At 38.5% G+C, this 15,895-nt stretch overlaps 1 protein-coding gene across 16 annotated transcripts in view; it reads left to right on the top strand.

Annotated features, from left to right (window-relative positions):
* TENM3 (teneurin transmembrane protein 3) overlaps positions 1 to 15,895 on the top strand; it is a 1,287,844-nt gene that overhangs the window by 976,928 nt on the left and 295,021 nt on the right. For 11 of the 16 annotated variants that reach the window (XM_046940097.1, XM_046940098.1, XM_046940100.1 and 8 more), the window contains one exon: positions 13,047 to 13,325. The exons of 3 other annotated variants lie outside the window; for them this stretch is intronic. In XM_046940097.1, coding sequence (XP_046796053.1) covers positions 13,047 to 13,325 — 279 coding nt within the window. Of the gene's footprint in view, positions 1 to 4,558; positions 4,743 to 13,046; positions 13,326 to 15,895 lie in introns of those variants that run through there. 2 more of the 16 variants (XM_046940106.1, XM_046940109.1) reach the window with 2 other exon arrangements.

Genomic DNA, 15,895 nt, shown 5'->3' with positions numbered 1-15,895 from the left:
AGAGCCATGCAGATGGTGTTGACTTTTTTCCCTACAAATGTCTACAAAGGAAATAAAAATATTTCTCTTCGACTCATGTAACTGAGGATGGCTGCTACTGTGGTCTGTCTGCTTTCTGCTGTGTATTTTTGGTCTCTGTGATATGTTGAAACTTCAGGTCATTGCTACTTTCAAGCTGAAGTCATTAGTCACCTTGATCCTGTTACTTTACTAAGGAAAAACCAAGAGGAATAAAGTTTTCTAAGGCTCGTACTATAGGCGCTTTCACAGTACTAGTGGCAAAATTATATCAAAATAGACACTGTTTATTTAATATCGCCTAACTAAGAATTCACAAATCATTCCCTGAATGGGGTACTATTCTCTATAAATAGAAATAATGAAATGGAAGAAATGAAACAATCTGGCACAACACGTATGGTGAAGCACTGGGGCTTGCGGGTTTTTTTCCTCTCAATTTTCTTCAGAAAAGTACACGGTATATAGCTAATACTTATTGCCCAATATGCAATAAGTTACACATCTGTCAGTCTGAGATGTGTAAAGTCATCGTCATCTTTCAGTGCTCTCAGCGCTGTCATCTGTGTCTGTTTGATTTTTCTCACTGTCTGTTCAATTCCCCCTGTATGGCTTATTGGCTTCCTCTAATGCTTGCTGTTTTAGCACCTTTGGGGACTACCTGCAAGTTTGATAGGGTCAAATTAATAAGGGCTTGTTTGTAGTTTTAGATAGTGCGTTCTTTTGATTCATCTTTGACTGAGAGAATTTACTACTTCTGGTATCAGAAGCATTTGGTGGAAAAGGTGCTCGAGATCTTTCTAAAGGCTTTTTAATAATATATTAAAGAAGCTTCCCAATTTTATTTTATTTTTTTTTTGCTTCTGTCTAGAAATAGAGTGCAGATGTGTAGCTGCTTTGACAGTCTAATTACATGCTACCCTACAAAAACAACAGGAAATAAATCTACAAGCAAAAAAAGGCAAGTGTTAATAAATGCCTTTAATTGGAAATTAACATTTTTATTAATTGATAGTGACTGCTTCATTTCTTTTGCTCGGCCTGTGTAAAGTAGTACCAAATTTCCAATGTCCACTGGAAATCTGCTGGAGCAATTATTTGAACTTCTTGAGTCTTCCAAATAGGGCACAACTAAAAAAATGTCACTGTTATTACTGCCAATACTTGGGGGTAAACCCTTCAAAGCTTTTTGTTTTTATGTGTCAGAAATTTACCACCTCCTCTTTCTTATTTGTCTCAGTATGTGGCTTTGTGCTTTTTGCTACCCAGTACCCATGATTGAACTCAAAAGGGGATACTGCTGTAGGAGATAGATGTGCCTAGTTTAGCAGTCGTCCTGTCCCAGGAAATCTTTGCTTATGGAGGGGAAATTCCCCTGTTATCAGCTCCATTCAGAATCTTTTTCCTCATCCACTGAATTTCTGTTATTTGAGATTAACTGCGTAAATTGGGGGGAACAATCTAAAAGGATGTTTCTCCTTTTATTTCACAAAACAGCATTTAAAATAATTTAATGTTAAAATATTGTAGTATTTATTATAAGGCTAGGATTATCTTGTTACTTTGGAACCCAGCTGACAAGATTCTAAGAAGGGGTGTATGTTTCTGGGAAGTGACTTGATCAAGGCAGTGTTAAGGCTTTCAGTTAACTAAAAAGACAAAGAAGATCATCTACTGTGGTCTCCTCCCCTCCTTCTCAAACACCTTCATATGTTGCAAGACCAGTTTTATTTTTAAACTCTTCAGTTCTATCTAGTTTACTGTTTTTAGAACTTCTAATTTAGCTGTTTATTTTCACTTTGTTGTTAATCTCCACATAAGTTTCAAAAAATTGGTAAATGTGAGTAATTAAATTCTGCACCCAACCATGTAAATGAGAACTTGAGCCTTTTTCATTAAAATTACTTTTAAGCTTGGTTTTACATTGCATACTTGAGAAGATGCCTAATCTCATCCTTGACAGTGGATAAAGCACCATGAAAGGCTGTTTGCTTTCCAGAATGAGATGATATGATTGTTTGCTGTTTGAGTTAGAGAGGAATATGATACCTATTTACTTATGCTTTGAAGTATCCAACTGCAATGAGCAGTCTGATTTAAATGTACAACTTCTTTAATTGAATTCTGGAACCTAAATGCTCATACTTTGGAATATGCCCAAGTATCACGCTGAATTCAGAAATAAAGCTGAATATATAAAGTTGAATTTCTCTGTTTCTCAGAGAGAAATTCCTTTCTTTACAAAATTAAATTGCTGTGGGAAGTGATAAAATGTGCATAGGAGACTGCTATGTGGGAATATTCGGAAGTGTTGTGTGAGTATGGATGAGGAGGGAAGGACTGTAGAACTACAGACAGCAAACTATGTTTAAAATTACATTTGAAAAAAAATATTTGGAATTAATAGTACAATGTTTTGCAAACAATTTGTAGTTGATCATGAATCAAACCTGCAAAATTCTGCAAGAACTGAAAGGCTTGTTATACGGGTGTGTTATTTTAGCAAGAGAAATACAGGCAGGCAAAAACTGTATTTTATTTATTGCCAGATACATTGTGGAAGGAGGAGAGGACTCTGCAATGTCTATTAAGTAGCCATCATTCTGCTTCAAATAATTTTTTGTTGCAAGGCAATATAATGATGCTATAATGCGATCTACATGCCAAGCCAGTGAGGGTTGGAGTGGGAGGCACAGTTGGCACAATACGCTGAGATTTGCATGTGCCCATACTTACACACAAAATAATTTCACCGCTGTTCGTGAACGCTGTGAGATGAGAAGCTGAGCTGCAGGATACCTTTTTCTACAAGAAGGGCTGACGAGGTAGTGCAGGTTGTGTTAAATTTTTACTTTTTGAAAGCTTGAGGCATCTGTAGTTTAGCCTGGAGGTAAAAGTTACTTGGTCTTTCTAACTGACGGTGAGCATGAGTTCTCTGTGTTTATCATTCAGCACAATTTGCTGTCAGCAAGGCCTCAGTGCGAATTCCTTTTCATGCTGCCCCTTCCAGTTTTGCAGGAGAAAGTATTCATATAGATGTTTTTATATCTTTACTGTTGTGGAATTCTTAGGAGCCTAGTAAGTCCTTGAACCTGCAAAGAGAGGGGCTGGACTTAACAAACAAGCAAAGAAAAAGAATTTCTTCCCGTCACAATATGCTGGGTCACTGATATGAGGCTGCTGAAAAGCAAAGCCATTTACAGTACGTTACACTGTGCTGATGAATCGTAGCCGCTGTTCAGCTGTTGCTCCGTGACAATTAGATTTAGGTGCTGGAAAAATCTCACCGTTCAGTAAAAGGAGGACCTGAAATAGTGACATATATGTTAGGACCATTTTATGTTGTTATTTGAAGATGTTAAACACTGTCAAGGATTCATTTTTAAGATTTCAGAAACCTGAAGTATGAATTGCAACTTCTAGTCTAATGTAACAGAATGTCAAATTTTATTGTTTTTTAAATATTAGCCGCTTGAAATGACTTATTTGGGTAGCTAAGTGATTTATCTTCTCAGTCGCCATAAATGTCAGCTGCAGGATTAAAGGATCTAAATGGCCACAGTTTCAAACCTAAAGCTCACATACTTCGAGCCTTCCCTTAAGAGGCCATGGTAGGATAGATGGATCTGACCACTTTCAAGTTTCCACTACCTGTGCCTTGCCAGTGAGCTGGTTTTGACTGTCAGGTAGGAAAGGATTCTCACCAGAACTGCATTAGCCTGCTGTGTGGATTATTTACAAGCAGGTATGAAATGATATACAAGTGACTTTGCATTCTCCTGATGAGCAAATTAATCGCCATTCAGTGACATGGCAAGTGCCATCTTTGAAAATCCAAGGCAGCTATCAGAATTAGAGTTCTGTGTTGTGAGCTGCAGTGCAGAATGTGTCCTTACTATGATTCTGGCAGACTCTTTTTTGTTATGCTAAAACACAGCCACCTGCAGCATCCTCCTGCTTTGAGCAGGCAACTTTTGTGAGAAGCATACAGTGCCAGCATGTGCTCGGTAATTCTGTGGCCTTGAGCTAAGCACGTAACCTGCCAGCAGTGCTTTTTTTTTTCTTACCTCTCTGTAATACAGGTATAATAACACTTGCCCACCTCACAGACGTGTTGGGAAGATTAATTAGTTTATGTTTGCAAAATGCTTTGAAGATGAAAAGCGCTGTAAGTGCTAAGTAATATTATCATCTTACATTGCTGTACTAGTTACTTCTTAAAGCAACTATAAGAAGTTAATTGGTTTTCAGGTTTCAGGTGATAAGGATCTGTTGACTTTTAAAGTTATTCTCTTAGCTACAGAGTGGTACTAAGGAAAACATTTCACTTTCATTTGATTAAGAGTATATTTAGCTCCTGCTCAGTGATGCACGTGCTTTCTCTAAGGTTTTCATCTAGTTGAAATTGGCCCCTGGAGGGTCATGGTCTGTAGATAAGCTATGGATCTGGAGACAAAGGGCAATTGTGATTCTCTAGGGAAAAATCAACCTTGGTTATTGGCAGTACACTGCTTGATCAGGCATTTCTGCATGGCCTTAGTCCACAGAGTGAAAGCCTTGTCCTGTACCAGACCAATTGCAAAAGAAGGGAATGAAGTTCTTGATCATAATGATTATGGATTTTTGAGGTGAACAAAGCCTGAAGACTTCTGGCTTCATGGAATGGAAGACATTCTGGAAGGTCTGTGATTGCCCTTATAGCTTCGTGTAGCTTATGTAGCAAGGTGCGTATGCTGTTCCTGTTCATAATAAATATATGGTTGGAGGATGAGGGAGATACGTGAGTTGTGCACATGGCTATAAAAGATGACTGCAGTGTGTCAATGTCCATGGAGAGAACAAAGGTGGAGAAGCATGCAGTAGGAGATGAGGAGTCCTGCTTGCTGATTCAGGGTCAAGACTCAGTATTCCAGGCCAACTTGTGAAGGTTACTTGTTCCATTACTAGCAAACTGATGTGGGAGGAGAGACAGAGAAGTGAAATAGGAATAATTCCTCTGTCAGATTATAGTTTTTGAAAGTAGTCTAAACTGTCACTGCTTACTGACTTGAGAAGCAGTACTTAGTGTTACTTAACTTATCAAAGCCAAAAGAGAAAATGGAAGAGCCATCAGATCAGATTAATCTCATGTTTTATGTTTGCACTTTTTTATTTGCCATGCCACAGATACGTCCGAGTCATAAACCCCTTCTTCAGCTTAATGGAATTTCTGCTAGAAAATCTAAATTAAGCCTACCTTGCACTACATCTGGATGCAAACTCTGCTGGGGATACGTGAAGGGAGGTGTGCATGAGAGAGGGAGGAACAGTTTTTCTGCAGAATCCTTGGGTGTTTTAGTTACTGACATTTCTTGTGGTTACATAGTGATCTGAGAGCCTCATTCTGTTTATGCGCTGCAGAAGAGATTCCTATGAATGTGCGGTACTTGTTTATGAAATTTGATAAATAGAAATGTATAGGTCTATTCTGAATAAGATCGTGTTCCTTCTTTACACCAGTTCAGAACCTGTTGAAATGATCAAATTTTCTGCCATGCTATGACGTATCCCTCTCTGTCCACTGTCTTGTGGTGGCAAATGTGCCTTTCCTCCTGCAGAATTAGTGGTTTGGAGTTCTCCCCTCCACATCTGAAGGGATAGGATTGAGCCTGGGCTGTATTCTGCATGCTTCTTTCCCTGCTGCCTCCTTCCTACTCACCTTCCTTCCCCGTTCCAAGCCATATGTCATGTCATTAGAATCCTACTGACCTTAATGTGGCAGTTCATACCTGTCAGATCTGTGGTTTTAGGCTCTCTGCAGACTGCATATCCATCATCTCTGCATTGCTTACCCTCGGGTCGTATTTTCTTCACATCTATCAAATTTAGGCTTTATTTGTATTTTGTAATAAATGGATGCTTAGATGTTGATGATTTGCAGTTTGATCCAAACTTTAAGATAGAGGCCTGAAATATCTATACTGTCATTCCGGTCATGATCAAGACTTTGCATTCATTACTACTCACTGAGTTACATTTCTATTTTAAATCCACAGAATCTTCTTTTTTCCCTTGCCACCCATGTTCTAGACAGACCTGCTAGTTTCCCTTAATTTAAATTGTATATTATTTCATCGTATTCAGAAAATCAGATTTTTTTATCTGAAATCCAACAATTTGGAACTGTAATGTTTGAATTCTTAATTCACTTACCGAAACCCAATTGCTTATGCTGCAACTTGAAGCTTTGAATTGTGCAATTGTAAACTTATCTTCAATTGACTTTAGTCTTACTCTGCGATACCTTCAGAAGGACTTGATGAACAGTCCTTTATCCTTATACTAGATTAAGAAGTGCTTACGTTCTCGTCTGTGGATTAGTACTGAGGTTCCTCCCACCACCCCCAAGCCTGCCAGGGAATAAAACTGAGTCCCCTGTACCATGCCAAAGAGTCTGCATGTTTCAATCCTAACTTGAAAAACTAGTGACAGGAAGACATTCTGTACCATTTACATTTATTCTGTTCTATCTCTTGAAATCTAAATTTCGAAGACCATTATTAAAACGTATGTTTCATTGCATTTTTATACCATAGTGCTACTGTGAATACATGACTAGTCTAAATATCAGATTTGAAATGCTTTAGCTCCCTCCAGGCATTGAAAGTGGGTCTTTGGTTTTGTTTTGTTGGTTTTTTTTTTGTTTGTTTTGTTTTGTTTTTTTGCAGACTATACTTGGGTTTTGGGTCTTTTCCCATAAAATTCTTCTACCTGAAGTTGCACAAGTGCACCTTGGAGAGCTCTGTATCACTGCTGCTAATTCTCATGAGTCACTGCGAGTTTGGCTTAGTTCCCCACCTGCTTTTGAAAGTCCGTAGGGAATGGGAGAGTTGTATGGTTAAAGTTTGCTTAGACAAAATATAATTTAATGCTGTTTGGTTTGATGTTGTTTACTGAATGTATTCAGAAGCATCTTTCTTTTGAATGAGTCTTACAGTTCCACTCGAATTCAGATAAGGGCAAGAGAAGGTAGTAAAGATGGAAAAGAGAGTGGAGTGGAAAGGTCAAGAAACACAGAGGTTAGGAAGTGACAAGGAAGGAGGCTGTGATGAGTGAGGAGAAAAATGCAGAAGTTACTGACAGGATAAAACCACGAGACAGTGGATTAGAGTCGTCTCAGTTTCACAGATAACTTTCACAAAACCAGAAAAGAAAATCAGGATGAAGTAATTAAAAAAAGATCAGAAAGAAAATATTTATTAACACAGGCTAAGTGTATTACTTGTCAGTCTTCACTGTGGTTCCTTGGATCCTGACAGACAGAATTCAGCAAGCACAGCTTTGGAATCTCCTGTTTAGCAAACGTACTGTGGAGTACGGCAGAAGGGATGGTATCACATCTATTACTCATTCTCTCTTTTCTGTAACTGTATTCTACCTGCCTAACACTCTGAATTCTAAAGGCAGCATTTGTACAGTTCTTATCAGAAGTTTATAAAGCATGCAGGGCCTCTATCTTTTGCCAGCTCCTTTTCTAAAATCTTCATCCTTTCATTTCTAGCAAATTTGTTTTCTTATTCATTTGCTTCCAATTTTATGTCCTTCCTCTCAAGACCTTTCCTGGGAAAGCACTGCCTTAGAAAGCCTGACGTGCTGTCTTCACCACCAGTAAATGGAGAAGAAAATAAACATATTTTATTTACAACAAATAACACATTTTTTTCCTTAAGAAACCAATCAGACTTGACATTCAGAGATAGATGTTTCAGATCTCTTAGGATTGCTTGAGATTCTTTTCAAAGCAGTGCAGCTCTGCTTTGAGCAACTTGGAAGATGGCATCCTCTCAGTGCTCCAGCAGTCTGATCACCTGAGAACCGAAGGGATGATTCTGCTGTTTATCATTCCATACAAAGAAACTCTTTTCTCCATCTTTACTCACACATAATTGAATGCTGCATTTTTTTAGGTATTGGTAAAGAGATCAGCCCAGCCAATTTGAAGTTACCAGAGCTATTCTCTCATGGTTGTCATGTATAGGAGTTAGGAAGGCAAGCTACTGTGGAATCAGTAGCATGGGGCTCCTGGTTTTACAGAAGTGATTAAGTATTTAAAAGGCATGGTGTAGCTGCATTCTGGTTCTTGCTCTGCGGAGAGTAATCCTAAGTGCTGTGGATCAGCTCCAGGCAAGGATCTGCAAATAAAAGAAAAGTGTCCATTGTGTGTATTAGCTAAGCATGGATACAAAAGTAATTCCCAGTATCAAAATAGCAGAAAACTATGTGGTCCTTGAAACAAAGGTTTTGGCCTCGGTTCTGTTCCTATGCTATTTCAGTGATAAGCATTGTACTGTGAGGACCTGTTTGCATACACTAGTCTGCAGAGAAATAATAAAAATAGGAGCAGCACTTTTCTGCATGTACTTTCTGAATAAATTGTTAGGCTTCTTTTAGTTAAAAAATAATAATAATTAAATAATCAGAATTAAGTACAGGAACAAAGATATAGAGAGAAGAATAGAAATGAGAAGATTGGTTCTCTCGAGGACTATGATCACATGTTGTTTTTCATCTGTCTTGCCTTAGTCGTTTCACAATTTGTTTTTCTAAATTTAGTATTTTCCTGTAATGCATTACCACAGAGTGATTACAGGGAAAATGCATTTGAGAATGATTTCTGAACTGCACAGAGGTGTTGTGGACAGACAGAAAGCAAGATACAAAGGAAAAATACTGCCAAGTCTTAAGACTGGAGCAGGGACTGGCAAGTAATGTAGGACATAGAGACAGCAGAATAGGAATGAAAGTTTATCAGAACATTAAGCAAGAGCAGGCCCAAACACAGCACAAGGTTGAGCGTGCACATGGGTGGGTTTGGGACTTCTGCCATTCTGGTTTTATCTCTACCCCGCACTAGCAAAACCAAAGGCAACAAATGCACTTACACTACAGTTTATCTGGCTTGAAAGAGGAGTGTGTGTGTATATTTAATTGCTAACCTCACTGATGTTGTCTAGGAGGCTTTTTAGTTTAGGAGTGATTCTTTCCCTTGTTTCCAAAACCATCTGTAGTTGCTAAACCTGACTCGTAGACTTTGCAGTAGCTAATGGATTGCAAAGATCAGTGGCCATGTCTAAAGGTGCTGACAAATTCTATGCTGGTTATTTTTTGTTCATCTGTTAGTTTGTTTTTCCATTTCTGTGGTTTGTCATTTTAGGAGGATATTTCTGCGTTAGCGTAGATCCAACTTAAAGCAAAGATTAACAGCTGAGGAACCACAGGGCCTTTTTGTGTTTTGTTCAGTAGTCCCCTTCCAAAACCCTTTTCCCCAAACAACACTTCCAACATGAAGCTTAAGTTACTGTAGTTGTCTTTAAATAACATCTCCAATTTAGGCCATTGGAACCAACATAGAGCAGGTTGCCATTTAATTTCAGCTGTGAAATCCTGACTTACTAAAAGAACGTGGAACTTCTGCATACATTGCACTTGTTTATATATGCACTATTTGATTCAAAAATTGTTGTTCTAGACAAATACAACGTGGGTGGTCCTGGCTGAGAAATTTTTGTATGTGTGTGTTAAAATTACTTACTGATATGTATTTAACATAGTTAGAGATGCACCAGTAATTCAGGTGGGTTTGCAGTGGACAAATATCGTGTTATTAACAGTGATTGCTGTACACGTTATATTTAAGTTATATTGTTCATTTGTTCATCTGGACATGTGGATGGTGTCAGCATTCCTTACACTAACGGTAAATTTATATTCCTAGCCAAGGGAGATGGCAGTATCTAATGGTGGAGTGGTAGTAACAGCATTGTTATTGGTTTTGAAAACCAAACATCACTCTGAATTTCGCCCAAGCACCAGAGTTGTCTCCAAAACAAGTTTCATTGAAACATCACATCTAATTTATTTTTTCCATGTTACACTTCATACTTCTTGTAAAGGAAGAAAAAAAAAAAAAAGGAAAAAAACCCACAAAGCTTTGTCTGTATCTATTTACTCTTTCTTCTACACGTTCATCTCTGAAATTAGTTCATTACAAATTCTCCAAGTTGCTTTTAAGTCATTATGAAATGCTGAGGCACCTGTTGTCAGTGGGAGAACTTACAAATGTGTGCACAGTATAAGAAACTGATGATTAAATCCCTCACGTTGAAGTCTTCCTGGAAAGGTTAATTAGAAATGTTAAGAACACAGGAGAGAGAACATCCTGTCTTCATACTCTTTTTCCACTGAATTCCTACAACTTAGTTTTTTTGGTAGCATTGCTCCCTAGCAGATAAAAGCCCCCGTTCCAGTCTGCAGCCCATTAATTCTGTGCCCCAGACTCGTTCAGTTTCTCCTGGATCCTGAAAATTTCAGGGAATCTTAAGATGATGTAAAATCTTTGTATTACATATGTATGATTTCCTTAGGGACGTAAATTCCTACACAAATACATATTTTTCCATGTCAACTTTGTTTGTTTTTCATTTGTGTAGGCAACTTGCATAGTGTGCAATCCTCTTAGTGAAGCTTTTAGGAAAGCTTTAATTCGGGAGATGATTGAGCCTGATGTCTCTAAAGCTGTTACAGCATTTCTGGGCAATGCTGTACAAGTTCAGTGTAGTGAAGGAGATTTAAAATATTGAATGTGATGAGAGAGCAGTAAACGACCCCTTTTCTGTCTCCAAAGTTGCACTGGACCATTGATTTGGCCCTTTGACATGCAGTTTTGGTTCTCGTGTCATTCCAAAGAGGAGGGGAAAAGGCAGAAAGCAGGTGAAAATGAGATGTTGTAAAATAAAGTAAAAAATAAAACTCATGAGCATTGGATAGGTGGTCCTCTGTGCCTGGCGCTGAGCCTGAGAAAGCAATGTGGGTTTTCATGTAAAGTGCCTGAAAGAGTTTCTCTTAGAAATAAATAATAGTCTGCTTAAGAGCATAAAAATAGTCATTAAAATAGGAAATAAAATTAAAAGGACTCAGTAATCTCTTCGGAACACTGTGTCTGTCTGGGTGGCTGATGTTGGGCGTACAGCACAGTGCTTTGCAGAGCTGGGTGCTGCTGTGGCTGACCTCCATTGCCCTTGGAGCTGGCCACAGCATGATCCTGCTGTAGCCCCCAGCTCAGCCCTGGGCCTGGGAGATATCAGGGTCATAGGTGTATTGCATAACCTCATAGCCTGGAGGTCAGTAGCTGCTTGGTTACTGACTCAAGCAGTCTTGTTGTCAGTCAAGGCCACCTCTTTCTATTTTACTTCCTTTAACATTGTTTTTAGGACGAAGCCATAGCTGCATCTGCAACGGTTAGTGCTCACACACCTGCACACTGGCTTCTCCCATCTTTTGCTTCAGCTACCAGAGATGTTGGAAAAACACAGATTCCTGTAATAATGTATCCCACACATAACACCAGTGGCCAAGCTGTCATCCCTAGCTTAAATTTGCCAAAACACTGGAAAAAAAGATGCGTTGTAGGCACCTCCTTTTGTTCTACTCTGCCTGCTACAGCTGGGCAGTTTATTTGGCCTGTCTGCTTCTCTTCTTAGCTCTGTCTCTCACAAAACCTGAGCATTCATGTGGCCTGACTGTTTTTAAATGGCAAGGTACAGCCAGACCACATATGGCAAATCTTCATACAGTCCAGCCGTAGTCATAGATGTATCTTCTCCTTTTGCATTTGCTTAGATATGCCACCTCCCCAGCAGCATTTCCTCTCAAATTTGTATTTACAGCAGCAAATAACTACAGTTAGCTTTGTACCTAATGGCAGTAACTGGTTTTCATTATTTATGAAACTCATTTTCAGAATTCATTTATGGTTCTGACTGTGAAGTCAGTGACACTTGAAGTGACCACTTCGTATGACCACAGCAATAAAGTAATTAATTGGATCACTTAATACCTTGCCCAGTGACGTGCTTAAACTCTTAATATTTCAGGAATTAATTACATTTTAATATTCTTTCCATTAGTTTTTATTTGAGGGGAGTCTGGTTTTGCTGTATTATAAGCTTCAATGGTCTTACAAACATGTATTTTCATGTATTTATAAATGACTAATTTTGGAGCGCTTAGGATGCCTATCAGATGCAAAAATTGAGCGTGTTTTCTAATTTGTTCCCAGAGCTATCAGATAACTGTGAGCCAGAATGGAAAAGCATTATGGGTGCTGGCATGCAAATGAGCTTGCAAAGTGTCTATATATCATACAGCATCTTAAATCTACAGACATAAAAGCAGAATGAAGACACAGCCGTTAAAAAGGCAGTCATTTTTGAGTGTCACATAACTTAGACACTTCTAAGTTATTGCAGTGTCATGAGTTTATTGCACCTAATTTATTAATACAATCATTTGGGATTCGCTTATGTCTCTCACTCTGCCCCAAAACAGAGGCTGAAAGTCTGCTTAAAATGTGCAGGCTCTGCTTCAGCAGTACAAGCCTGAATTCAGTGACAGCAAATGCCATCTTACCGCAGGCCTGCAGGTAATGGGAGGCAGTGTTCCTGTTTGTTTACATTTGTGCATTAAAGGAGAGCAGAGAGCTTCGATAAAGACCAGAGGGATTGTGCTCCCATTTAATTTTTCCAGTGCCACATTAGGTGATGTCTGTACAGGAAAATATCCTGTTGCTTAGGCCTCTCTAGTCAGGACAAAAAAGGCAATTCTGACAAATACTTTCTACTGCTTCACACTTCAAAAAGGTAAAAAGGCAAAAAGAAAAGCTTGCCGTTTATTTCTAATTCTTCCATGTGCTGAATTAGCTTCTCTCTGTTTGCAGGTTCTGTTATGTTTCTTTCCTACACAAGAACACTTTTGATGTGTTGAAGCAGTTGCCAAAACAGTGCTAAGGTACTCGGAATGGAAAGGGGCACTGCAGAGAGCTGGAGACAGAAGGAACCACTTGATTGTAGTACATGCAGAGTTTTGACAAAGCAACTTATGTGATGCCTGAGAAAATTAGACACATAGAGTTTTTACTTCTAACTTCTTAATTTATTCTTTATTTTTTTAAAAAATTCTCACCTTCTGTTATCTTTTTTTCCCCTAATCAGGACAGAATTTTACCCTAAGGCAGTTAGGAGTTTGTGAACCAGCAACTCGTCGAGGACTGGCATTTTGTGCGGAAATGGGGCTCCCCCACAGAGGTTACTCTATCAGTGCAGGGTCAGATGCTGATACTGAAAATGAAGGAGTGATGTCTCCAGAGCATGCCATGAGACTTTGGGGCAGGGGGGTCAAGTCAGGGCGCAGCTCCTGTCTGTCGAGCCGTTCCAACTCAGCCCTCACTCTGACTGATACCGAACACGAGAACAAGTCCGACAGTGAAAATGGTAAGTTTTTACACATATGCACGTATATAAATCAATGTTTTATTTGCTGTCTTGGTTGACACTCAATCATTTCAAGTCATTAAAAGTTCAAGGAATGGCCTTGAATTATTTATCTACTTTTTTTTTTTCCTCCCCTTCCCAGAAAAGTCAATATTCACTATCAGTCCTAACTAATAAAAGCTCTGGGCTTGATGTTTTGGCTGTAATTTTGGAAGAGTTTCATCACAAAAAAAGATTAGCTCTGTTTTATCTTGGGCCATTTCACCTGTTACCCTTTGGGAAGCAGCAAAGTAAGTGGTGATAAAGTTGATCCCCGAGGCCAGCTTGCAATCAAAGGTTTCATTGTAAACTCCTCTTTTAAGACATCTCAGAGAAGTTGCAGAATCTTAGAACGGATGAATGAACACAAAGAATAGCTTATTAACAGGACTCATGTGATTGGAAAACAAATTTGATCGTGCTTTAAACTCACTAGCTGATGAGAGCAATTGGAATTGTGGTGAAGAGGGACATGTGGCCTTTGATGTGCCTAGGGGACTGGATTACTGTGCAATTAAAATCTGCAAATAAATCTAAACAGCAGCTTTGTAGGATGTGGGGTATGACCATTGTATATTAAGGCTTAGCTTTTTAAATGAGGTTAATGCAATTGACTTGATTCACTTTTAAAGCTTTGCAAAATCTTTTACTTCAACTCGAGGTTATGAACAGAACCTGATGTGATGTTAAACGCTAAGTGCACAAATCTTAGAAAACATTTTCTTAAACTTCTTTTTGTTTGCAGAAGATTTTCAGCTTCACTGGAATACGCTTTTTCTATTAACTTCATGACTTCCTATATGACAGATTCAAAGATGAATAAATAAAAATGAGTAAAAATGAAAATTAGAGCAAAGGCTATTGCCTAAATGTCTAAACTTCATTTTATTAATTTATTAAAAGTGGCTGCTCAGCTGTACCAAAGCTGGAGCAATATTATTTCAACCCTCTGGCAATGGCTTTAATACATTGTGGTGAACAGCAGCATGAGTGTTTGTTGTGATACTTAGAAAGAAAGAAAGACACCACTTTTATTTTAAACTACAAACAATGTTTTGTCCTACTTATTTATTGTTTCAACTTCGGTTTGAGAATGCAGAACCATAGCTGTTGTAGTCATTGCCTTTCCTTGCCTTGGTGGCTGGTTCTAGCTGAAAACACCTGTGCATGACATCCGCCTCAAAGGGGATTTTGCTTTTTGTGTTGAAATTAATGCTGTGTGCTACCTGAGGAGACAGCTGTCCATGTTCAAAACAGCTTTGTCTCATGCTTAGAAAATTTATTATGGGCAGGAAGCATGCTTTGAAGGGGGAGGATAGGAGTACATGCTTACCTCCTTTTGGCAGTGAAGATTCTTTTGAATGACTCTTGGTACTTTGACTGCAAAGCAATCTAGAAAAAAAGTTGTTGAGCAGTCCTCTGATTTTTTTCTTTTGAAGAGTCTGTACTGAAACCCACTGCCTTGAGTCTTTCATAATACCCCCTCTTAATGATTTTTTATGCATACGTATATACACACAGTATCCTTAAGAGAGCTGTATCTGTACTTTATCCAAGGGGTCACTGTTTCAGCTTAGGTATACTTCATTAATAAACCATAAATTAATAATTCGTATTAAAAAAATAACAGAGCAAAATATCTTGTTACAAGAACCCCCTCTGTCAATGGAAAATGAGAGTGTGAGAAAAAAAATTTATTTTGTGTGAGAGAAATCTGAATATGTTAGAAAAAGCACTGCTCTGCAGTGGTTAAAATCATGCAAAGAGTGTCTGATGCTTGATACAACTTCAAAGAAGAGTTTAGTCACTAAAAAGGATTACAGTTGATTTATTTATTGATAGGAAGGCCGGCAGTCCAGCTTAAGGAGGTAGTAGGACTGCTGTGAGGCTAATGAAATTTTGATGGCTTGAAAGTCCCCTAGGGCTATGAAACATGTATAACTCAGACCGTGTCACGGGTCCCCGTTTCATTGCAGATGTTATGGAAGTGGTGAAAAGCTTAATCTTCTCTGGTATTTTTCTCTGGATTTTGTTTCCACTGAACCTGGAAGTTTTGGCTCAGAAACGATTTTATAAGTGTAGTTGAAATCAGTATGTTAAATGCTCACAGTAGAATTAAAAATATAATTTAAAGGCAGGGAAGCAATACCGTCCTGGCAGGTGCAGGTGCTCTAATATAAGGACCAAACTGCAGGTGCGAGTTCTCTTAATTTATGGACTGAAGTTAATAGCTGTGCTAGCATGTGGTTAAAATCTGACAGATACGATAAAGCTTTGAATCTAAAACTATCATTTCAGCCAGTCTTCTCTGCTGTGTTTGAAAGTTTTCTGATTGAATTTCAATTGAATTGTTTTACAGATAAACGCATTTATGCACAGTATATTTACCTCTAAAGTAGGTAAGGAGCAACAGGTTATAATAAGCAAAACACAACAGCAGATCTCACTTTCCTTACCTGAAAGGTCTTACTTTTTGAGTGATGCTGCTCTTCCCCTAGGAAAGTGGCTCTCTGCTTTAAATGTTCTATTGC

This window comes from Gallus gallus, chromosome 4 (assembly GCF_016699485.2).
Source record: "Gallus gallus isolate bGalGal1 chromosome 4, bGalGal1.mat.broiler.GRCg7b, whole genome shotgun sequence".
Lineage (NCBI taxonomy): Eukaryota > Metazoa > Chordata > Aves > Galliformes > Phasianidae > Gallus > Gallus gallus.
This window is presented reverse-complemented; position numbering and strand designations above follow the sequence as displayed.